The 24,941-nt window shown below is 36.5% G+C and overlaps 1 protein-coding gene across 1 annotated transcript in view; it reads left to right on the top strand.

Moving 5' to 3' along the window:
* DYNC2H1 (dynein cytoplasmic 2 heavy chain 1) overlaps positions 1 to 24,941 on the top strand; it is a 197,891-nt gene that overhangs the window by 52,111 nt on the left and 120,839 nt on the right. The window contains exons 47-63 of the mRNA XM_075724522.1: positions 402 to 569; positions 704 to 828; positions 1,978 to 2,226; positions 2,981 to 3,089; positions 4,093 to 4,206; positions 5,041 to 5,183; positions 7,255 to 7,336; positions 8,654 to 8,808; positions 10,063 to 10,200; positions 12,674 to 12,787; positions 14,045 to 14,205; positions 14,368 to 14,491; positions 15,265 to 15,386; positions 16,068 to 16,154; positions 17,459 to 17,585; positions 19,313 to 19,454; positions 20,011 to 20,120. Of these exons, the coding sequence (XP_075580637.1) occupies positions 402 to 569; positions 704 to 828; positions 1,978 to 2,226; positions 2,981 to 3,089; positions 4,093 to 4,206; positions 5,041 to 5,183; positions 7,255 to 7,336; positions 8,654 to 8,808; positions 10,063 to 10,200; positions 12,674 to 12,787; positions 14,045 to 14,205; positions 14,368 to 14,491; positions 15,265 to 15,386; positions 16,068 to 16,154; positions 17,459 to 17,585; positions 19,313 to 19,454; positions 20,011 to 20,120 (2,270 nt within the window). The remainder of the gene's footprint in view (positions 1 to 401; positions 570 to 703; positions 829 to 1,977; positions 2,227 to 2,980; positions 3,090 to 4,092; positions 4,207 to 5,040; positions 5,184 to 7,254; positions 7,337 to 8,653; positions 8,809 to 10,062; positions 10,201 to 12,673; positions 12,788 to 14,044; positions 14,206 to 14,367; positions 14,492 to 15,264; positions 15,387 to 16,067; positions 16,155 to 17,458; positions 17,586 to 19,312; positions 19,455 to 20,010; positions 20,121 to 24,941) is intronic.

Below are 24,941 nucleotides of genomic sequence, written 5' to 3'. Positions count from 1 at the left end.
GTTTTGGGTATTTATTGCTATTTTAGTATTTATTGTCAGCCTTTCTCTTCCCCTTTAAAAGTCTCCTGTCTTTTTTTGTTTTCTTTTCATGGAATTTTGTCTTTTAATTTTTAATTTGTGTGCAACACCTTATTAATTTTCATTAGAATGCTGGCACTAAACTGGAGAACTTGTTTTAATAGAATATGTTTCATTTTATCTTGTAATGATCCATAAAATTATTATTAAAAAAGCACTTCATAATGTTTACTTTTTTCTCTCATTTCTTCCTTACTGATACTCTCCTGCTGGTATGTAACTTCACTTACTCATCTTCAGTCTCATATATTGAAATGGAAAATTTGAGAAATGTAAAATTTATTACAAACATATAAAGTTAAATATCTCCTTAAATTTCGTAGGTTCATCGATACAAACTGTAGACTATGTATTGGAAATTGTTGCTTACGAAGCATGTCGTTTGTTCCGTGACAAAATTGTTGGCGTGAAAGAACTCCATGTATTTGATAATGTTTTGATGAAAGTGTTTCAAGGTGATTGGGGCTCAGATGTTCTGGACAATATGGCAGGTAAACCATTTGAGGCGTACTACACAAACTTGAAATATTTGTTTAGGAACTGCCTAATAAAATCAGTCTGATCAAGTCAGATAGTGTATGAACTGAGCACCTGAACTTTCGAATGTTTCCTTTTATTTTGACAGATATCTTCTATGTAACTTGGGGAGCTTGTCAGGAGACATTCATCACACCAGGGCAGGCCCTGCCACCACATGGGAGGCCACTTGGTAGACTAAACTCAACAGACCTGAAAGATACTATTCAAAAAGTGAGACAAAAATAAAGAATATACACAGCAAGGATTCACAGCAATTATTCTAGACATTTTTTACAGCAAGTAACATGAGACTACCAGGTTTAGGTTGGGGTCTGCTGCTTCTTCAAGGAATCATCCTTTGTGTTTGGTCAAGTGAGGGAAGGTTTGTGATGGTATGTGGCAGGCAGGAGGAAGTATCATGTAGCAAGGTTATTTTAACAAAAGGGCATCAGTCACATTTGCTGGTGATTTACAACAGTTTCATGAACAACACTTTGAGAAACATTGATGTACATGTATGTTTGTGTACTGTTTGAGTACCAAAATGTTTTATTAAATGTTTACTTTCTGAATTTGTAATTTGCTAATGTAATTTTTATTTGAAGAAATACAAATGGATTGTTTGGAGATTTAGCATGCTTTTAAAGAGTAAAGTACAAAAAATGAGCTTGATGAGGAAATGCAAACGTTAACTCTGCTAGGCTAATTGTTTGCAGGATGAGAGGTTTGAGATCATCTCCCCTTATTAGTAGTATTTGGTGGACTGCTCTTGTAGATAGGAAACTACTCTCTCTCCCTTATTGCCAACTTGTGACCAATACACTATATGGGAAATGATGAAGTTCAATAGACCTCAGTAATCAGAAAGTTCGGGGTTTTTTCTGACTACACAATTACAATGGGCTTCAAAGATGACATTTTATTAGAGCATAACAAGGCCAGAATTTAATCTTAGGGTCTGTTACTATGTGTGTTTCAGTAGGAAATTCCATAATCTTCAATTATGCAGCAATTAGCTGCCTAAAACGCTCTTCCAAGTTATGCCAATATTAATTAATCTGTAGTCAGAGACACAGCTCAGACTTTGTTCTGGTCCATTATTTAATTTTAATTAATTCAGTGGTAGATTTGTATTTCAATATACAAAAGAATTCTAGGGTGTATTGGTGCTGGGGATAATGTGATGTGTTCATTACGGGTAAAGGATGTGCGAGGTATCTAAATTCTGTCACATAAATAATTTATTTGTAATGAATTCCAGTGTGGTCTCGTAAGCTTTCAATCCCTTCTTTTCTAAACTTTTAAATGTTGGATGCTTTCATATCTTACTGCTTTTATTTATTATTAGCAAACACATTTCTTTTTTTTCTCTTTTAATAGGGTATTATTCATTATGGACGAGACAAAAAAGAGGTAGAGATTTTACTGTTCCAGGAAGTCCTCAGTTTTATGTCTAAAGTGGACAGAGTGCTAAGTTTTCCTGGAGGATCACTTCTTTTGGCAGGACGGAGTGGTGTAGGTCGTCGGACAGTTACCTCTTTAGTTAGCCATATGCACGGAGCTGTTCTGATTACTCCCAAAATTTCCAGAGGCTATGAGCTGAAGCAGTTCAAAAATGATCTTAAATATGTAAGTCACTCAGTGTCTTCCACTTTGTAGTGTTGTAGGTGTGTATTAAAAAAAAAAAGAATACAGGAATTTTGAAGGACACAAAAGTGTTGTGTGAAGAGATATTTTAAGAAAAACAAAATGTTAACAGTCTAAATGAAATGCAGATTTTTAGAAGTTCCAAGTGTTTAGATGTGCATACTGTTCTTTATAGTAGTTACCTGAAACACTACTTTTTTGAATACCAGAGCTGTTTTTATTCATAAATTCTAAGTTTATGTGAATATTGGAAAGGTTTTTTTCATGTATTTATTTTCATATTTGTATATATTTTCATATTCTGTCTCTACCATGGTCTGCCAGTTAATAGGATACTAGCTGAATCAAGTAAAATTTTAGTGATGTATTTAAAAACAAATGCAAACCTTGAATCAGGAGTTTCCCAGTACCTTCAGCAATACTAAAGAAAATTCCAGAGCTAACCCCACACAAAAAAGTGATACAGCTATTACTGAATCACATCTGGAACATAAGACTCTATGAAAGAGCCTGTTTTAATTATTTTTTCATTACCAAGCTGTACATCTAGGTAGAATGTTCTTTATATTTGGTATCTCATATAACTGAATGACCTAGTAATCTTTTGTAAATATGTAACAGTTCAGATGCTGTGGAGAAAATATATATGCAATATAATCAAGGAAAGATTATTGTTCTCTTATGAACAATACATATATTCCATATACTGAGATTTAAATGTCTTCCCTGCTTCTAGGTGATGGAGCTTGCGGGCATTGAAGCACAGCAGGTGGTGTTGCTGCTTGAAGACTATCAGTTTGTTCATTCCACATTCCTTGAGATGATCAACAGTTTACTGTCTTCAGGTGAGACAAGACCAAAAAGACTTACCACACAGAGTTAGCTCAATGAGGCAGAATTAGATGATGTTTTCTAGCTTTATGTCCATACCGGAAGTGTTAGCTTCCTGCACTGTTTTGGCTAGAGTGTTTGTACATGAGAAACTGACTTGAAGTTCACTTAGCTGTCCTTTAACCTACCCTACAGTATGGGTGCTTTCAGTTCCTCAAAGTTGCAAATTAAGTAACTTATTTCAAGGGAGTTCTTTATAATAGTGTAAAAACAAAATAATGGTGTATTCTATTCTACAGCTTACTTTTTCTAATAAAATTAAAAATGGAGAGGTGTTCCAATGTTTTACTAGATTGTATAGACTGAGTCCTTTACTTAAATGAACACCAGCAAAGCCCACTTTTCTGAAGGTAATGAGATGATAAACAATAATAACAAATAACAAAAGTTACTTTATTTTGCTATCTGGCTTTGTTCCTCAATCAGAGAGATCATTGCAGGACTGAGCCTAACTAACTAAATGTTTTTTGGAACTGCAGTAGTTTAAGAGCTGATTGATAAGAGCACCAGATTTTCCTGTCTCTCAAGTGCAAATCCAAGTATCCTTACAGTGTCAGATTCTCATCATCTAGTGTTAAACCTCTGTGACTGAGGACCTAGATAACTACTCTTTCATTTTGCTGTTTTCTGGTATATGACAAAGTCTGGTTTGATTTGGTTTGTATCCCGTATTGGATCACTGTCTTTGGGTAGATTTGAATGAATTTTTGAAGTATATTTCAGTAGTATAAACGAAGTATGCTGTTTAAGTTAGATGGGATCACTGTAATTTGGTTTGTTGTTTTCATGATGTCATGAAAATAATGATAAAGTACATGGGATGATACTCATGAAAGTATGGAGGTGAATACTGCCATACTCAAATTCTCTATACAGAGAATTCAAGGGAATCCTTCAAAGGAATTTGAAGAATTATAGTTCATTTGATCTGACATTTTAAATTCATTCTTCAAATAGGAGAAGTTCCTGGGCTATATAAAACAGAAGAATTAGAACCATTGCTATCTCCTCTGAAGGATCAAGCTTCACAAGATGGATTTACAGGACCAATTTTCAACTATTTCACATACCGTATGTGAACAGATTTATAAGTTATAATTTATTACAAGGTTACAAAAGTGGTATAATAAAGGACAAATAATTTCTAACATGGTCCTTGTTTTGTGTGCATTTTTAACTTTCAGTTAGTTATTAAAAACCAGGCAGGAATAATTATTACAGTGTGATATTTGAGGGCACAGAACCCTCAGCTTAAAATTCAGTCTTCTGTCTGAAATTTTGTATCCATGAATGTTCTACAAATCTGTTACGGAATCTGATGTTGAAAGTAGTTAGAAGGAAGGAAGCTTTTGTCCCCATCGTTTTCTCATTTGTTTAGCTTATATATCTAGTAATAGAGTTTTCTTCTATTTGTTGATTATACCTATAAATCAGTTTGGATTCTGAGTAATCATAAGCAAGTTTACAGATAGGTAATTGTTTGTGTTTCTTCCTTAGACCAACAAGAAGATTAAATAGTTTACAAATAAATAGAAGAATGTGACTGAAAGAATACAGATATAGGCAGTCATACTCAAGGGCCCTGGATCTACTTCTAATTGGTTCTATTGGTCTATAGTGATTGGAATGAAAACTAGTAGTATCCATTTAAATACTGTCAGCTCTCCTAAATTAAAAAAATACACATAATATGCATAATGAGAGTCCATGATTTTGAATTTATTTATTTAAGTTTTGTCTATAAACATTCCTGCCCTAGTGTGATGTGGTGTAATAGTATTTTCTTCAGAAATTACCTTGTGATCAGTATTTGAAGGACAGTGAATTCTTTGTGTTTGCAATAAATCTACCATCCTGTAGTCAGATTGTTATCTGCTAAATATTTAATATGTTGCATTTTCGTAGGAATCCAACAAAATCTGCATGTTGTCTTGATCATGGATTCTACCAATGTAAATTTCACAATAAACTGTGAAAGTAATCCAGCACTGTACAAGAAATGTCAGGTTTTGTGGATGGAAACCTGGTCAGAAAACAGTATGAAAAAGGTAAATTGCATTAACTAAAACCTGTGACTTTTTAAAATTAGTATCTCCAAAAATAACTGAGCTTTGGTGAATAAGATCAAAATATTTAAAGTTGTGAAGGTATAATTGTCACTGTGCTTATTTAATCCATATGTGCAGTCCTACAAAGGCAGAAAATTCTGCAGAACGGTTAAGTTATTAAGTATATTAGGTATATTAAGTTATTAAGTATAACAATTAGCATTGTTATTTTACCAGTAACATTATATTTCGTTCTCTCTGTGGGCTGACTTGGAACAAAATGCTGACTACTATGACTCTTATCAAACACAGCATTTAAGAACAAAATACAACTAGACGGGTGATATGTGCTGATGCTATCTGCTGATGATATCTGCTGTTACTCATATGCCTGAAAGCTAGTTTAAAAATAAGTTTGCTATGTGTATATGAACTGCTATAGCTCTCAGATTGCCCTGTAAACCTTATGTTATTCTTGAGTCTTTGTTAAGTGTTTCGCTTGACGGAAAAGAGTCAGTGTGTTCTTTTTAGGATAAAAATCTGCTTATTTCAGGATGTTCACAGTGTAAGTTTGAGAAAGATATATATTACTACTATATGTTAAGAGATTTCCAAATCCAGTACCCTGGTAGGGGCAAGGCTGCCCACAGCTTCATGGCCCCAGCTTGAATCACTGGTGAAGCGGAACATGTGTTCCCAGCAGGCACACGCACAAACACACATACACAGTGCATATATACATGTGATTGGCCACACAGAACACCACAAACAGAAACCCTCAGCACAAACACAAACAGCACCATTGGCATCATCCTGTTCCCCTCTCCGAGTGATCACAGTGAAGGTCCATTAGTGGGAAATATGTACATGTGAAGAATGTGGATCTTGTTACTAGCTGGGCATAGACATGCTACCCCTCCAGTGGGTGCCTCTGGATCTGCCGGTCTCCCTGGTTGCTGGCATCTGGATGTACAAGCTCTTGAGGCTGCAGCCCCACTACAGCTGCTGCTATAGACTGCCTCACTGTGCGTGTGTGCCCGCGTGCACACACACACACACACACACACACAGAGTGGATCCTTCCAGTAAATGGGCTTAGATATCCAGTGCATCCGGTAGCTGGCCTTGGATCTAGGATCTCCACATTGCATCCTGCACAGGCACATACGAATACCTGCACACACGCACAGAGACACATGCAGCCAATTCTCATTTGGCTTCCAGACTCCACAGTCTCTCAGGTAGTTGGCCTGGACCTTCTAGTCCCTCTGGCTGCCAACGCCTGTGGGTGCCTCACCAACCCACAGTAAGTCTTGTGCAATCTGAAATGCTCTTCCACTGCATCCCAGAACGTGTCCCAAGCCTCCTATGCAGTAACGCCTTCAGTCTAGTCTGTAAGGTAATCTGACCTCTCCCATTGACTCATCAGGATGGGTTTCTCACCTGGACCATGGAATTGGTCACTCTCCTGGGAGAGCCATGGGAGCAGCTGGCACAGTGTCCATTTCTGCCCGGCTTACTGGGGCTCCTCCACCTGCCACTGTGCCTCAGTTTCAATGGCGAGTTGTACTGAAAGTTATTCTTGGCACAAATGCTTAGACCAGCTTTGTCCACAGTTAAAAAAAGTTTTTCAGAGTATTTTCACTTTCACTTCAGTAGGGATTTTTTTTTTAAGTGGAGTCTTATCATTTAGTTGTATGCCAGAACCTTTGAATATACTTTATTTATTTTCACCATTGTACTTAAGACTGTCTGATTTGCTGTTGAGTTGTATATCTTCTTACATCTTTGACTTTTGTGTTATTTTAAGAGTCCTCTGAGAATTAATTGCTCTTTCTTAGACCCAGCAAAAGCTCCTCTGCTTGAGACAACAGGAAGTTATCAGTTACAGGAAAAGGCAGAATTTATCTTTTTAATGCTATAAATATTCTGTAAATACCTTATTCTGAATAAAGCTATCAAACTCAGTCTTTTCAAATGAAAAACTGGATTAAAGGTTTAGTTTTTGTATTTTAACTCAAAATTTTGTTGTTTGTAATTTTCATACAAAAAATCATGTTCATTGTTTTAGATACCTGAAATGCTTCTGTATGATCCAGATGAACAAGAAAAGACTGGAAAAATGCATAAGGAACTTAAGAAAAAACATTCAGGTAATATTTAGGTGGACCCTTAGTTATTATTACTTATTATTAAACACTTAGTCCTGTGTTGGGCATAGAAATTAGTGTAGGTACTTTGAGTATGTTTTTGCCAGCATATTCATAGACTTTAGTATTGTTCACATGGCAGGTATTTTGCGGAAGGGAACATTAGTCTGGAACATACATCCTGGCTCATCAAACCCAGTCTCTTCTGTCACAAGCCATCACTGCGTATATTCAGTTTTATAAACTGATTAAGCTACATATTGTTTTGTTTTGTTCTGTGTCTTCCTTCTATGTGGATGTTATTTCACAACCTCAAAAGTTGATGCTTTGAGAGTTTTTCTACTTTCCATTCTATATATTTTCATTATTCTTGTCCTAGACCTGTTCATTTTACTTTAGTAATTCTTTATCTCAACTTAACTTTCTTGTAAGTAATGACCCTTTTTCAGAATAATTTGGTTTTATAATAAAATTTCAAATTTAACCATTTTAAAAATAGGGTGTCAGACTATCTAGGAGACCAGTGCCAGCACTCATTTGCATAATACTAATTTTAGCCACTTTTTATAAAGCATTAGTCTAAGTAACACTTAGAAGCCATGGAGCCAAAAAGGTATAAAACAGTAAGTGGTTCACTTGGGGTTTCTTGTTTTGTATTGCTTTTTAATAGGCATTCTAGCCCATCAGAACAATGGCCAAACTTAGGGTTTAGTGTTCATGCTACCATCCATCTTTATCCTAGATCATGGTACTTAATATATATCTCAGTACTTTTTAAAGGCATTCATTTATACGTAGATATGTTTTAGCAGTTTTTCCTTTTGCCGGGTAATACAATGTATTTTATGTATCTTTGAGCTTCTTTTGAGAAACTCTGTTCAACAAACTGAAGGACCTGGAATGTTCAGAAAAACTTTTTAGTCTACCTGTCATCAGAGACAAGGGAGAAGACAAAAAAACTTGGGCTTCCTTTCTGAAAAATTCCATGTATTTTCAAATTCAATTCCTGTGGAAATAAAGTTTCTTTTATGATTAGCCTTCAGTAATCTGCAATTAATTTTGCCTGCTTTTCTAAACATCAATGAAATATTTTACAGCTTTGAAACAATTTCAGTATATTTCTTTCTGAGGAATATGTATTTCAAATGTAATTACGTGTTATTTCCCTGGGAGTACTTTGAAAAAAGTGTATTCTTTGTGATATTTTGAATGTCCTTAATTCATATCTCAAAACCCATATTCTGTTGCTCTTCCTTAGTTATTTTAATGTGAGGTAAGAAGGAGTATACTATTAACTGTGTAACAAATTGTGTTGTGTAGGTGATTCTGATTTTCTGAAGTCATTTCTGGCAATCCATGAGTCATGTAAAATGTATGGAGCAACACCTAGCAGGTATATGACATTCCTTCATATATACAGTACCATCAATAACAGTAAAAGACGAGAGCTGATAAAAAGGCAGAACCACTTGCAGGTATGTGTTTAAAACATTTTTAACGTACGGCTTTTCAAAATAATCTCACATTTGGAAATGCCTTGTGTATTAATTAATTAATTAGGGTCACAAAAATGATCCGAGGGCTGGAGCACCTCTCCTATGAGGCCAGGCTGAGAGAGTTGGGGTTGTTCAGCCTGGAGAAGAGAAGGCTGCGAGGAGACCTTATTGCCACCTTCCAATACTTAAAGGGGGCCTAAAGGAAAGATGAGGAGAATCTTTTTAGCAAGGCCTGTTGTGACAGCACAAGGACTAATGGATTTAAACTAAAGGAGGGTAGATTTAGACTGGCTATAAGGAAGAAATTTTTTACAGTGAGGGTGGTGAAGCACTGGAACAGGTTGCCCAGAGAGGCAGTGGAGGCCCCATCCCTGGCAACATTCAAGGTGAGGTTGGACGGGGCTCTGAGCAACCTGATGTGGTTAAAGCTGTCCCTGCTCACTGCAGGGGGGTTGGGCTGGATGATCTCTAAAGGTCCCTTCCAACCCAAAGCCTTCTATGAGTGTATGATTAATGGGCTGTAGCTGCTATCATGGTTGTGTGGGGTACCCTCTGCTGGCATATGCTCATTTACTTGTTAAATGTTCTGGTTAATTAGAAGTAATCATTTACATGAGAATTAAAGATGTGTATCCTAAATGAAAACATCTTCCAGGTAATATTTTTGTTTCAAATATATCTTGAAATAACTCTATTATCTGATTACCATGGAGTAAATAATTTAGAAAGTGTGAATAAAGAAAACAGTTAATCTTAAGCATAATTGAGGCTTTGCTTTATATACATTTATGTTCTTTAGAGAACATACAAGTACGTAGAAATGGGATAATTTAGTTTGTTTCAATTTGTTTAATTTTTGTAGATTTGCTTTTAGAGGAGATATAATTATATGGAGTCAATATTGGTTAACTGAACTGCTATTGAATTAATGAGAAAAAGATTATGTACTAGTTGCTGTTCCATTAAAAGCGTGTTATTTTGAGAAATTTTTTTTCAGCTTTTTGATGTAGTAATAGACCTTACAGCGACACATCTAGAAGTGTCAAATCTCATTTTTGGGTTAAATAAATCTAAGAAAGTGTAAATAATATAAAGAAAATGTGGAACATAAATTAAAAAATTAAGAATATTAGTCTACGTCACTCTTAGTTTGTGCTTACTATTTGCAACCAACCTTCATTTAAAACTGTTTAAAATTCATTGCTAAATAACTACTTTTATAAACTTTTATAGGCAGGTGTTTCAAAGCTGAATGAAGCTAAAGCCCTGGTAGATGAACTGAACAGAAAAGCTGGAGAACAAAGTATTTTACTCAAAACGAAGCAGGATGAGGCTGATGCTGCCCTTCAAGAAATTACAATATCTATGCAGGTGTTGTATACAATCACATCAAAAGTGAAAAAAAAAAAGAGATGTTTTTCTATTTTTGGTCTCCATAACTCCCTGTGGTTTTTATTCTTTTCAAGGGTTACAAAACCTCATGCTTTTACAAGAATTTGCCTAAGGGAATGCATGAGCCCTGAGGATTGAATAAACTTGCAAAAGGACAGAGGATTATATAGTTTAAATCATAGTTGAACTGATGGAGTAGGAAGAGATTGGTGCAAGTTTTGCACCTGCGTGGAATTTACTGCTATAGTTTAGGCTGAAAGTTTTCCTAGAACTTCATAAATCCAAAGTGATCCATTTTATGTTTATTACAGATAGGAACTTTCAACAAAATGCTGACAAGTAGCACTATTAAGTAACAAATACCAGGGATTAAATTAGTGGACTATTAGAAAGTATGTATTTCATGAGGTCCAGTCCTTTGAACTGAACCTCAAAGAAGGTTAAATAATGCCTCTGTGTTCATCACTCCTTGAATTTTTATTCTTCAGCTCAGAGGTAGACCTTCTACTTTTTGAGGAGGTAATTTTCTTCAGTAGTATTTTCTCACTTAAATAAAATAACTGTGCAGAAAATAGATCTCTACATTGATCTATTATTTCCAGAAATCATAAATGTAGGATAAGCCATAATGAATCTGCTGTCACTGCACTGTTTGTTTTGTCACTGGTTTAGTCTCATTGGTCTGAAGCAAACTTAAATAAAGAAGCTCAATGACAAAGACATTCTCTGTATGCAGTAAAGTAGGTGCCTGCTATTTGAAACCATTTGGTTCACAGGGCTTTAAAGGTGCATTACTTCCCATTTTTATAAGTCTACTTCTGTTGGCAATTTTTAATACTATTAGCCTATATCTGCCTACTGTACATGAATTTGAATAGTGATGATTGGCTTGGTGTGTTCACTGCTGGCCTCAAAGAATTTATTACACCATTTCCCTGATTTCTGTTTTAAATCTGCATCTGGTGTTGTCCAGTAGAGTTACAGGTTGTGTGGGCAGCACATGTTATGTTGTAGGACAAAATCAAAGAATAGGACAAAAGCAGTGAAACATGATGGGCCCACTGACATCAGAAAAATTACAGTAGAATTCTGATTATTTAGATTAGCATAAAGTATAGGTGCCCTCTAACATTTTAATGTCACTTCAAATATTCTAACTTATGTAAAAGGGCTCTAATATGGACTCTTTTAATCTTCTTTCAGAGCAAGGCTTTTGACCTACAACTGAATTTTAAGGTTTTCTTATTCAGAGCTATCATTCAGTACATGTACGTTTGTATGAAATGTCTTAGCTAGTTTTAGGTAGTTAACGTTTTATGGATTTGAATGCAATCTTCAATGACATACTGGTCTATAGCTTGGGTTATTATTAGATTATTAGACAGATCGATATTATTAGATTATTAGATTAGATATTATTATTAATCTCAAGGTTTTCTCTGCTTGTATACATCTGTTACCTTCTGCTACAAGTTCAACTCAGCTCGACAATTGCTGGTTGTAATAATGTGTTATATACTGGAAAATATATAAAAACGTGAGTGCTGGTAGTTGTTGTCTTGTATCTTTTAGGTGAACTGAGCCTAGAATATTAAGTCTTTTATTTTATGCATTTATCCTCAATTATTTGTTTCGTAACTGGTATTGGTAGTCCCTGTTTTGGGTTTTTTTTTTTTTTGTTAACTTCAGGATATGTAAGGTCTTTTTTATTTTAGTTTTATGTATTAGGTATTTATTGTTGTACTGAAGTGCTTAGGAGTTGTGGAGATGGCTAATAGCTACTGTCTGCTGTATGGTAGGCACAGTACAAATCCAGGAAAAAAATTAAGATATAAACCCAAACAGCTTACAGTATGTGTGTGGGACATAAGACAGGTATCCTTACAGGCAGATGGGTCCAAATTTACAAGTAAATAATGTATTAGTATTTTTAGGCTAATAGGCTGTAGTTCCAACACAACTGCTGATTTTATGAACATTATAGAAAAGGAGAGTTTTAATGGTGTCATGAAAGAAATAGAAATGCGAGCAGCTACAAAGACAATGGCAGGAAGATACTACTTTCAAATGTAGTAAGAATGTTACAGAGGCCATCACTCATTCTTTTAGAGGAGGACTGACGTCTTTATAAGGAATGGAGGAAAGGAGAAAAAAGGTCATAATGAGCCTCAAAATTAGAGGCACAGATCTTGTCTGTGGTAAAGAAAGGGAAAGAGACACAGTAAATTAAAAGATGCTTATTTCATACAATTTAGTCACATAAATACAAGCTTAAGCCCAATGCTTATGTATTTTTTTGAATTAGTCTGTCTAGTATCAAATAGTCTTTTATTGTAATTGGTATTGTGCAAATTATATTATAATCAAGACTAAAAGAAGTAAGAGACCTAAAGGAATAAAATCTGTTTAAATTTGAAAACTAAAGGTTTTGGGTTTTTTTTGTTTTTTACAGAGTGCTAGTGAGCAAAAAACAGAAATGGAAAAAATAAAACACCGGATAGCAGAAGAGGCTGCAGAAATAGAAGAAAGAAAAAGAAAAATCGAAGATGAACTAAAAGAGGTTCAGGTAAGAGCTGATAAGAAAAAGTACTATTTTGCAGTCTGATTTTTGAGTTACTCAAGTCCTGCCATGCAAAATGGTTCTGCAAAATTTATCCCTGCATTTCTTAAATTTTGCTCTAAATTATTTTGGTATTAAAACTTTTATGCATTAGAAAATAGTATTCTGTTTTCTAGATTTAGCTTGTCATTTTGGCATTTGTGTTCTATTAGATCTTAATTACAGAAAGAATTTTCAGGCCAAATCTTACCTCCAGTTGCTATTTCTATGCTACCATGATCTACAGCTAGGTTCTGCAGATCTTATGGAATAGTTTTCAGTTACTAATGTCTTACATTGCTCCACCTTAGTCAAGCTGGTAATATGGTAGGGCTTGGTACTATCAGCTGAATGGAAATAGTTTAATGAGAGATAATTTCCAGTTATTACTAAATTCTGAAAATTATATATGCCAACGGTACTTCAGCAAACTGCTTGTTCAGGAGACCTTGTAGCCATTAAGCATTATTTTTTGGGGGGAAGTATGTGTGTTCAGTCATTGCTTTTAGTCTCTCTTTTTCATCCCATCCATTTTAAAATTATACTAAAGAATAAGAGAAAAGTACAGCAACTTATTTTTTTTCCTTTTAAATATCATAGGTGCCAAGGAATCATATCCTTGTCTTGAAAGTGACATAGAACTGGAGGATTAGGGTAATTCTGTGGTCTTTGATAAACAGAAGGATGTGCAAGGTGTGCACAGTCTTTAATGATAATCTTTAACTTTCTTCTGTTTTCTTAGCATTTTGTTGCTTTGTTGATAAGGGCAAAGGCTGTCTGGATTTGTTTAGCTACTGAAAAAAGAAAGCTTTTGTGACCTGTACTTCTACCTATCTTTACAAAGATATCCTCAGGCATGCCTATAAATAGTAATTAACATCATTATTAAAACATACCTGTATCACAATGTACTTTCAAGCAACGAAAGAGGAAACAAACATGACCAATACTAACATCTATATACTGTTTATGAATTAAAGTGCTGAATGAAAAGTTAGGGGATGTCAGGACTATAATATGCTAATTTATATGGAAATATATTTATTAACACTTAGTAAACACATAGCAATTTTTTAATAACTTGTGCACATGAATATGCATCAATGGCAGTTGGTTAGGTAATAAAATATGTAAAAAGAACAAGAAATTGTATAAAAGCTGAAATGGCAAATGATCAGTTTCTTGTACCCTCATCTCTTTTTTAATGTGTTTTTATGTTTTAAGCCACTGGTTAATGAAGCTAAATTAGCAGTTGGAAATATAAAGCCAGAATCTTTGTCAGAAATCCGGTCACTACGGATGCCCCCTGACATAATCAGAGACATACTAGAAGGAGTTTTACGGCTGATGGGGATTTTTGATACATCATGGGTGAGCATGAAGAGGTGAGGATTTTATTTAAGCTTTAAACTTAGGCAGCATTTTACAATATGAAATACTTTCTATTACATTCAGGAATAACGTGTGTGCAGAATTCTTTGATTTCATAGGGAAATAACCTTTAACATTTGTGTCTTCTTTCCTTAGTTATTTAATTCTTTTTACAGTTTCTTGGCCAAAAGAGGGGTGAGGGAGGACATAGCAACCTTTGATGCTCGTAATATTCCAAAAGAAATACGAGAAAGTGTTGAAGAACTTCTTTCTAAAAACAGAACATCTTTTGATCCAAAGGTAATTCCTGATTGCATTACATAAAATTAAAAAAGACAAAAAGAAAAAGAAGACAAAAAAAGACATGATTGTCTGTTTTGCCAGCATAATTTTATAATGTACTTAAGTTGGAGAAAAAGTAATGAATTGTGCTTACAGAATTTGTCTTTATAAAGAGATAAAAGTGTATCTGAGATTACTCTGTTGCATACCACCTCTAACAGTGAGAATTTTGTTGGTGACTGAGGAACGGTGGGATGAGAACTCATTATGGAGTCAAGTCTTCAGAGATTTTTGTCACTGGTATAAATTAGAACTCAGATCAAGGAGTTGTAACTGGCTCCTTCTGGCCTCTGGGTAGCAGTAAGAGTCTTAACAGTACACTTAATTAAAAAACAGGGACTAATGATGATTAAATGTATGGGTGATCTTTGAGAATTGATTTGGCAGTAGCTATGAAAAGGAATTCTTAAATACTAGTTCCTTATTTTTAAAAGGAAAGTTGTAGTTCCCTGAGAAGGAACACACTGATAAATTATGCATTAATTTAAAACTTCTTAACTTCAGTGAAGCTTCATAGGTTTAAAGATACCCATTATTTTTTTTTTTACACAGATTGATGGCCTACGATATAATTTCTTAGTAACAATTTAAAAGATTAGTTCAGTAGAGGAGCTGGCTAATTGGCATATTTAAGTTGATAACTCATAAATCTGTTGCAGTATTTATCCTGTATTTACCTCATCTACATTATACTTCAAGGACTTCCTTGTAACTGTTACTGATTTTTTCAGAATGCTAAACGAGCCAGTGCTGCAGCTGCTCCATTAGCAGCTTGGGTGAATGCCAATGTCCAGTATTCCCACGTCCTAGAACGAATTCAGCCTTTGGAAAGAGAAAAGTCTGGTTTGGAAGCGTAAGTTAGACACTGTTACAAAATAAATGTTCTTAATTCCAATGGTGGTGGGTGAAACTGAAGCTGCCAAGGAGGAAACTAAGTTTATTAAAAACAAAAGATTTAAGAAACCTTACCTCATCCATAGGTAATAAAACATTCATGCTGACACAGAAAAAGTAAGTGTGCAATATTTTGTTTTTCCTGGAAGCTATGCCTTGGATATTTTTTGGCCAATCACAAGTTACCTGTCTCAGCTGAAATGTGTCAGGGAGAAATGAACATCACAGATAGGCTTAAAATGTATTCTGTCAGTGAAACCCATGCTATTTTATGAGATATGTAGTTCCTCTTTTTTCAGTCATGTACCAAGCATAATCATTTTCTCCTTAGGATCAAAAAGATATGACATAGTCTGATGACCATTCATAACCTGAGGAATCTGTACTGGTTGTTTTGCCAGGAAGAATTTGTTCTGCTCTTTAAGAGTACATTTGAATAGGGTGTTTGGTTTCCATTTTTAAAGCTATGTGATGAGAAGCAGTCAAAACTTTAAACGTGAAAACAGATATTTGTTGCTATAAATCCCAAGAAAGAACTGTCTCTGAACTAACTGTATAAATGACTTTCCTGTTACATTTACTCTTTTTTTTTTTTTTCCTTTGGATCCATAGTCTTAAAATAAATGTTAAATTTTTGTAGTAATCTCAAGAAAACTGAAGACAGAAAACAGAAGTTAGAAGATCTATTGAACACTGTTGGTCAAAAAGTATCAGAATTGAAAGATAAGTAAGTTGGGTTTGTTTATTTCAAGATATATATAAAAACATTGATCATCTTACAGTATGAATAATGAAATTCATCTAACCAAATGTAACTCCCTGCTCTGCAAGATATTTACATCAGAAATAGTGATAATTAGGCTATCTATACACTCAGTGGAGATAAATAAATACTGTTAGATTACAGTTCATCTCATCAGATGAAATGCTCCTTAAAAGTACCTGCTTCTCACTACTGCGTTGGAAGCCTTCAGTGTAGACATTGTAGGTGTCAAAGATAAGCAGTATGTTTCTCACCTTTTCAATCTAAGAGGACTTTAATGTCTCCTTAGGACTTTGGAAACATTCCTATACAAGACTTCTACTGATCACAGCTTGAATAAAGGCAGTTCTATTTCTTTTAGGATGGTCTACTTTTCTGACAGTTAGCTAGTTAGCTGTCTCCTTTTTTCTTAGCATCTCATCACTGTGGCATAAAAATTGCTGTGGTGAACTTTTATACTTTCTCCAAATTCAGTTTAATCCAAGTCTTTTAGTTTGATCTTTCTATCATGTAGTTAGTATAGGAGATACTTTACAACCTGACATATGTGCATATTACTAAAATTCACGTTTTCTAGTCTGCAAAAAAAAAAAGAGAATTCTTCTTGTCATTCAACTATATAGTGATGCCTTAGATTAACTATATACTATATAGTACAGTTAAATATATTAATTTTAAAAGCTGGATTAAATGCACTGGTTATTTTAATGAAATATTAATTAAGCTCATTAGATATTAAACATGAGAAAATAATACCTAAACCTTGCCTATTGTTTCGGGCATGTTCTTATTTCATACTAGTTTACAAAATAAAGTACTGTGCATTGAACGGGGGTCATCAGTATGAATTAGCAATATTCTCCTTTAAAGGTTTCATAGATTAAATTTACCAAAAAGTTACAAACATACAGTATGGTGTTGGGCTTTCTATTGTCCTGACTAGGTGCAGAAAAAAACTTAACACAATCACTAAAATCGAGTCAGGCTGTTTAAGTAGAAGAAGGAATGACTTTCAGACAGTATAGTCTATATTGCAAATGTATTTTTAAATCTCACCTGTGCATCTATCTAGATTTTGTTAGTTAAAAGTCTAACAAGCTCATCTGCCAGTTAGAAGCAGAAGGTATAACAGAGAATTGTAGTTGTGTTCTTCATGAACAATAAGGGAGTAATTCATGACAAATTCAGTCAGTTAAGCTGCCTTGAAAATAACTGTCCGTAAGTTTAGTAGTTCATGATAGCAATTACAAACAGTAGTTGTTTTACAGGTTCCAGAGTAGAACAACAGAAGCAGCAAAACTTGAAGCAGAACTAAGTAAAGCTCAGAAAACATTGAAAGCTGCAGAGGTACTGATAAATCAACTCGATAGGGAACACAAAAGATGGAGCACCCAGGTTAGTGAAAATTTTCATAAATATAGCTGATAATTTGAAAATAGAATTTTTGCACTGTTTGGAGAATGTGAGTTATTGCCATTCTGCATGTCTCCTAAGTATACATTTATTTGATTTCTCATTAGAAAGAAAAGATTTTCTTCCTTCTGAAACTTCCTTTTACTTCACTCTACAAGTTACCTTACCTGTATCACATAGCTACAGAATGTGTAAAAAAACCCCAGTATTTAGTATAGAACATACAATGTTTTTTGGCATTTTTCAATCATAATAATAGTGTAATGATTATGATGGCTGAACATGTCAGCAGTTGGACCCTCCAAGTTGAGGTACACTCAAATGGGACAGATTTTGGGAAAGCATTAAACAATCACAGTCTTAAAACATATCTCCTTTATGGCATCAGTGTTGGAAATGCAAATGTAGACCTACCCAAAATGTTGGGTTGCTCTTGAAGTCTTCATTTATGCGTTTGAAACTTTTCTGCTTTTAAAGTAGGGAAAGTGAGCATATTTTATTTGCTCAGATGATATGTTTGGGAGAAACTGGCAAGCCTTTGGACACACAGGCCCTTCTTCAGTCTGAAACAGAAAGGAAAATTTCAAGATATGTACAAGCTCAAAATAGCTGTCGCTTCGAGAAAGTGATACCAAGCTTTCTTGGTATCTTACAATGGAAAAAATCTCCCTGCTCAGAGACGTGGCCCTGCCTCTCCATTGACACTGAAAAAAGCCTCAAAAAATAGTTAGACTAAATGCCTGCATTTTGAAGAACCACAGTTAAGGTTAGATGAATCCTTCTTGTAGGTTGACGAGCATAATGGAAACAGCTATTCCATCTGCTATAGTAAGGATTGGGTATATTTGAACCCCAGAGTTTAAATGCTTCTGAAAGTGATTCCTCACAGTTTTTTACTCTGGTACATTACCCATGTCTTTAGAAAGTTCAGACTATCTGTTGATGGTGTACTGTAGACCAAAGTGGCAGATACATTAGTCAGGAGCTCATCCCATATTGAGGGTGGTGAAAAAGCAGTATTCCTCTCCCTTTAAAGCAAGGAGGAGGTAATAAAAAGTTGCTTTTTTTGTTTGTGTATTAGCTTTTTTTTTAATGTCTGTTTGACTAAAGTAAAAAAGTGACAGTACTTTCAAACCAATTATGGCTGTCATATATTATTTTGATACACTGTATTTTTCTCCAAAATACTGCAACATTTCAAAGCAGAGGTGATGTAGTGCAGATAAATTATTTGAAGATATATGATAAATGTATTTTGTTATGTAAGTCTGCAGTGAATCGCATTCTTATGTATAATACAAAAATATATTATTTAGTATCTGCATACATATTGTAAGTGTTACTCACTAGGTGACTATGACTGTGACTAGGGTCACATATGTCTTATATTTCTTACTATAACACTATTTACCCCGTTGCTTATAAATGACAAGGTGAACTGTTCATCAAATTTGTAGATTTTTAGTAGTTAAATTCTCAGAAACATCTGTCCGTGCTCTAGCCCAGAGCTAAAAAGAGCTCTTCCCATACTTTCATGTGTGCGTTGCTGTGAGTTAGCTAGGTATAGATACCTGAAATGAAAGAAGAGAGACTGTCTCAACTGTATTCTCAGTGGCAGACAAATTTAATTTGGACTTTTTAGTAACTGATGAGAAATATTAACATTTTTCTTTGCAATATGCCTATACATTCTGTACTTTTTTTTTAAGGTGTCAGAGATAACAGATGAACTGGCTACGTTGCCTAAAAGAGCTCAGTTAGCAGCTGCCTTTATTACCTATCTTTCTGCTGCTCCTGAGGATCAGAGGAAAACCAGCTTGGATGAATGGACCAAATCAGCAGGCCTTGAAAGTAATTGTGTGTGTGTGTCTGCCTGTCTGTCTGTCTGTGTAAGTAATTGAGCTTGATTGAGGAAGTGAGAAATGCCAGTGAGTTCTAATGAACAGTCTCAGTTGTCTTGGTGTTCCCAAATGAAAAGTGACAACGTTTTCTTACTCAATAAATACTTGTATATACCGACAGACTATTTCTTAGGATTATTACGTTAATTATTAAGATTATAAATACTTATACATTCTTAAGACTTAGCTCCATAGTCCTTGCTTAAAATGAAAAGTTTACATGAATGAATGTATTCACATTAGCTGTTGTAAATTTGCCAATGCGTTCTGAATGTTTCTGATTTTTCAGTAATCATTTTTATCTGTGTGTGTTAATAACACCATTAAATATTTTTTGTAACATCAGGTAGTTAATAGTAATAAGTTCAAGCAATAAAATAATAAATTTAAGGAAAATCTACAGACTTGCACTGTGTTAGAGTCTCCACTGTATACAGAGTGGTAAATGCTTAAAAATTCTGCAGACTATAAATACTAGCACAAATGTACACTCTTTTGTTTATCAGAGTTTGATTTACGGCGGTTCCTGTGTACAGAAAGTGAGGAGTTAGTTTGGAAAAGTGAAGGTTTACCTTCAGATGACCTTTCAATAGAAAATGCTCTTGTCATCTTGCAGGTAAATTTGGTTTTTTGTCTTGTCTTGGAAGTATTTCAGTTTCTACAAATTTCAGTAACATGGCATCTTTCTGGAATTTTGAACTATTTCATTTGTGTTATTTTATGAGCACCACAGAACACACAGAGAGAAACAAATACTTATGTAACTCTGGGTATTCTGTAGTAAAAGGTACAGTTAAAGAAAATAAATGTTTTTCTTTTTTGCTTTCACAATTTTCTTCCAGATGTTGAACAGACAAAACCTGGTATCAGTCTATTCAGGCTTCAAGTGTGAATTATCATTAACAATGATACAATCAGTGGAAGATTATGTCCTATGTATATTCAGTTTGACATACCATTTCTAATACTTTTTTCCTCAGAAAAAGGAAAAGGCTATATGCAGATAACTTTCAAAACATCTAGATATTAAACTGTCATGGTTTTGGCTGGGATAGAGTTAATTTTCTTCCTAGCAGCAGGCATAGTGCTGTGTTTTGGATTTAGTAGGAGAAGAATGTTGATAACACGCTGATGTTTTTAGTTGTTGCTAAGTACTGCTTATGCTAGTCAAGGACTTTTCAGCTTCCCATGCTCTGCCAGGCACACAAGAAACTGGGAGGGGGCACAGCCAGAATAGTTGATCCAAACTGACCAAAGGGCTATTCCATACCATGTGATGTCATGCTCAGTATATAAACTGGGGGGGGTTGGCCGGGGAGCAGCGATCGCTGCTCGGGAACTGTCTGGGTATCGGTTGGTGGGTGGTGAGCAGTTGCATTGTGCATCACTTGCTTTGTATATTATTATTATTATTATTATCATTATTATACTGTTACTATTAGCATTACTATTTTACTTTATTTCAATTATTAAACTGTTCTTATCTCAACCCAGGAGTGTTTCTCACTCCTACTCCTCCAGTTCTCTCCCCCATCCTATCAGGGTAGGGGGAGTGAGCGAGCGGCTGCGTGGTGCTTAGTTGGTGGCTGGGGCTAAACCACGACATAAACCCTCAGATTTCATCTCATTAGTTCTGTGATATGGGGTACAAAATACCATTCACTTAAGTCCAGTAGTTAACAATAACACTATGCTTATAATCACGATTCTGTTTTATCATCTGGTTATATATAGATATATAATATATAATAAATAAAGAATCATAGAATCAGAATTGTTTAGGTTCGAGAAGACCTTTAAGATCATCCAGTCCAACCATTAACCTAACACTACCAAGTCCACCACTAAACCAATTAAGGGTAGAGAAATAATTAATTTCATGTTTCCTGGCTTGGTGGCTGGATTATTTTTCAATGAAAGTAAAACTAGAATAGAATCATTAAGGTTGAAAAGGACCTCTAAGATCATCAGTCCAACTGTCAACCCAACATGTCAACCCACCATGCCTACTAAACCATGTCCCAAAGTGCCATGTCTACCCATTTTTTGAACACGTCCAGGGATGTTGACTGCACCACCTCTCTGGGCAGCCTCTTCCAATGCTTGACAACTCTTTCCGTGAAGAAATTCTTCCTAATATCCAATCTAAACCTTCCCTGATGCAACTTGAGGCCATTTCCTCTCGTCCTATCACTTATTGCTTGGGAGAAGAGACCAACACCCACCTCACTACAGCCTCCTTTCAGGTAGTTGTAGAGAGCGATAAGGTCTCCCGTCAGCCTCCTCTTCTCCAGGCTAAACAACCCCAGTTCCCTCAGCCGCTCCTCATAAGACTTGTGCTCCAGACCCTTCACCAGCTTTGTTGCCCTTCTCTGGACATGCTCTAGCAACTCAATGTCTTTCTTGTATATATAATACACTGTGTATATATATTCACAGTATTCAAGGTGTGGCCTCACCAGTGCCTAGTACAGGGGGACAATCACATAATATTGTACTACATAATATTACTACATAATATTGTAGTTACAGTGTAGTAATTTATTAGATCTACTAGCAAGTAAAGATTTAATGCCATGAGGAGAATCTGCATTTGCCACAGGTAGTTTTCTTGGATGATTGATGATTTTCTCAAATCAGTTACAGCCTTTTCTCCAATTTAAATTTATCTCTCCAATTTAAATTTATCTTCCTTTATCATCTTGATATTAGATCTAGTTATTCCTTTCTTAGTTTGATGAAAAAGCTCTTCAATAAATACCATTTTGTACCCTTAAAGCTACTTATATGCTGTAATCAAGTCTTATTTTCATCTTTTTTCTCAGTTGAATAGATTGAGGTCTTAAAAATCTCACTGTGCGTGACGAGCTTTTTCAAGCCTTCCCTCAGCTCAGACAATTTTCTTTGTGTACAGTTTTTTTCAGCATCCTTTTAAAACTGTATTTGGACACGGTATTTTACCAATGTCATCTACAGTACAGTTCTCAAGCTTTTGTGCTCATCATCTTTTGATGCTTGGATATTGTTTGTGTTTCCCTGTCTTTCAGTTTCAGATCTGTGTAGTTACCCAGTTTGGAATAGTAGGACTCAGAATCTAAAACCAAAAAACCCTTAAAGTTTTCTTCTATCAGACTGAACCAGAGAACTGCCGAAAATACATGTTTATAAACCCTCAGCAAGTTTGCTGATGACACAAAAATGGGAGGAGTGGCTGATACACCAGAGGGTCAAGCTGCTGCCCAGAGGGTCCTCAACAGGCTGGAGAAATGGGCTGACAGGAATGTTATGAAGTTCAACAAGGGGAATTGCAAAGTCCCGCATCTGGGGAAGAACAACCCCAGGCACCAACTTATGCTGGGGGCCACCCAGCTGCAAAGCAGCTTTGCAGAAAAGGACCTGGGGGTCTTGTTGGACACCAGGTTGAACATGGACCAACAATGTGCCCTTGCTGAAATGAAGGCAAATGGTATCCTGGGCTGCTTTAGGCAAAGTATTGGCAGCAGGTCAAAGGAGGTGATCCTTCCCCTCTACTCAGCACTGGTGAGGCCACATCTGGAGTCCTGTGTCCAGCTGTATGCTCCTCAGTACAAGAGAGACATGGATGTACTGGAGAGAGTCCAGTGGAAGGCCACAAAGATGATTAAGGCAGTGGAGCATCTCTCCTATGAGAAAAGGCTGGGAGAGCTGGGACTGTTCAGCCTGGAGAAGAGAAGGTTCAGGAGGGATCTCATCAATGTCTATAAATACCTGAAGGGAGCCAGGCTCTTCTCAGTGGTGCCCAGTGACAGGACAAGAGGCAGTGGGCACAAACGGAAACACAGGAGGCTCTGTCTGAACATCAGGAAACAATTTTTTACTGTGAGGGTGACTGAGCCCTGGCACAGGTTCCCCAGAGACTTTGTAGAGTCTCCATCCTTGGAGATACTGAAGAGCGATCTGGACATGGTCCTGGACCATTGGCTATAGATGGCCCTGCTCAAGCAGGGGTTTGGACAAGATGACCTCCAAGAGGTCCCTCCAATCTCAACCATTCTGTGATTCTGTGAAATCTTAAATGCGTGTCAACTGTGAATAGGTCTCTCTTCACTTGCCCCACTTGCTACCATCTCTGTGGTCACTCTGTGTTGTGAACATTGTGTAAGTTCTGAGCACCTACTTAGTAGATCAGTGGTTAAAGTCTCAACATTTAGAAAGCAATGTGTATAGCATAACATATGTGTGACCAGGTAGATGATCTGCTCAGCCTGGTGGCAGAGCTGAAAGGGGAAGTGGAAAGGCTGAGGAGTATCAGGGAGTACGAGAGGGAGATAGATTGGTGGAGCCGCACCCTACCGTCCCTGGGGCCAGGGCAACAGGCGGAGGCCCCGCAAGGAGCGGAGGATCCCCTGCCCTCTTGCCGGCAAGCAGAAGGAGGGGATCCAAGAGACAGGGGGGAATGGAAACAGGTCCCTGCCCGGGGAGGCAGGTGAATCCCCTCCTGGCCTCCCTCACCTTCCCAGCTGCCCTTACACAACAGATATGGGGCTCTGGAAGTTGAGGGCCAGGCAAGTGGGGAGGTAGGTGAAGGTCCAACCATGGGGCTGCTGAGGGCAAGTCAATCAGCCCTATGCATTACAACTGCCCCTGTTAAAAAAAAAAAAGGAGGGTAATTGTTGTAGGCGATTCCCTCCTGCGGGGAACTGAGGGCCCAATCTGCCATCCAGACCCATTCCACAGGGAAGTCTGCTGCCTCCCTGGGGCCCAGGTTAGGGACATTACTAGGAAACCCCTTGGTCTGGTACGGCCCTCAGATTATTACCCACTGCTGGTTATGCAGGTTGGCAGTGATGAGGTTGTGGAGAGAAGTCCTAAAGCAATCAAAAGGGACTTCAGGGCACTGGGGCGATTGGTTGCAGGATTGGGAGCACAGGTAGTGTTTTCCTCTATCTCGTCAGTGTCAGGGAAGAATGCTGAAAGGAACAGGGAAACTCACCTGATTAACAAGTGGCTCAGAGGCTGGTGCCATCAGTGGAATTTTGTTTTTTTTGATCATGGGGAGGTTTACACAGCACCGGGCCTGCTGGCAGCAGATGGAGATCAGCTGTCTCCAAAGGGGAAAAGGATTCTTGCCCATGAGTTGATGGGACTCATTGAGAGGGCTTTAAACTAGATTTGAAGGGGGAAGAGGATATAACCAGGCTCGCTAGAGAGAAGCCCAAGGGTGGCATGGCAACGTAGGGGGTGATACGATAGCCCGCCTCAAGTGCATCTACACCAATGCAAGCAGCACGGGCAACAAACAGGAGGAGCTGGAAGCCATTGTGCAGCAGGATAGCTATGACATAGTCGCAATCACAGAAACATGGTGGGATGACTCTCATGACTGGAGTGCTGCATTGGATGGCTATAAGCTCTTCAGAAGGGATAGACAAGGAAGGAGAGGTGGTTGGGTGGCTCT

Source organism: Pelecanus crispus, chromosome 1 (assembly GCF_030463565.1).
Source record: "Pelecanus crispus isolate bPelCri1 chromosome 1, bPelCri1.pri, whole genome shotgun sequence".
NCBI lineage: Eukaryota > Metazoa > Chordata > Aves > Pelecaniformes > Pelecanidae > Pelecanus > Pelecanus crispus.
Note: the sequence above shows the minus strand (reverse complement) of the source record. Positions and strands in the feature narration are given on the sequence as shown.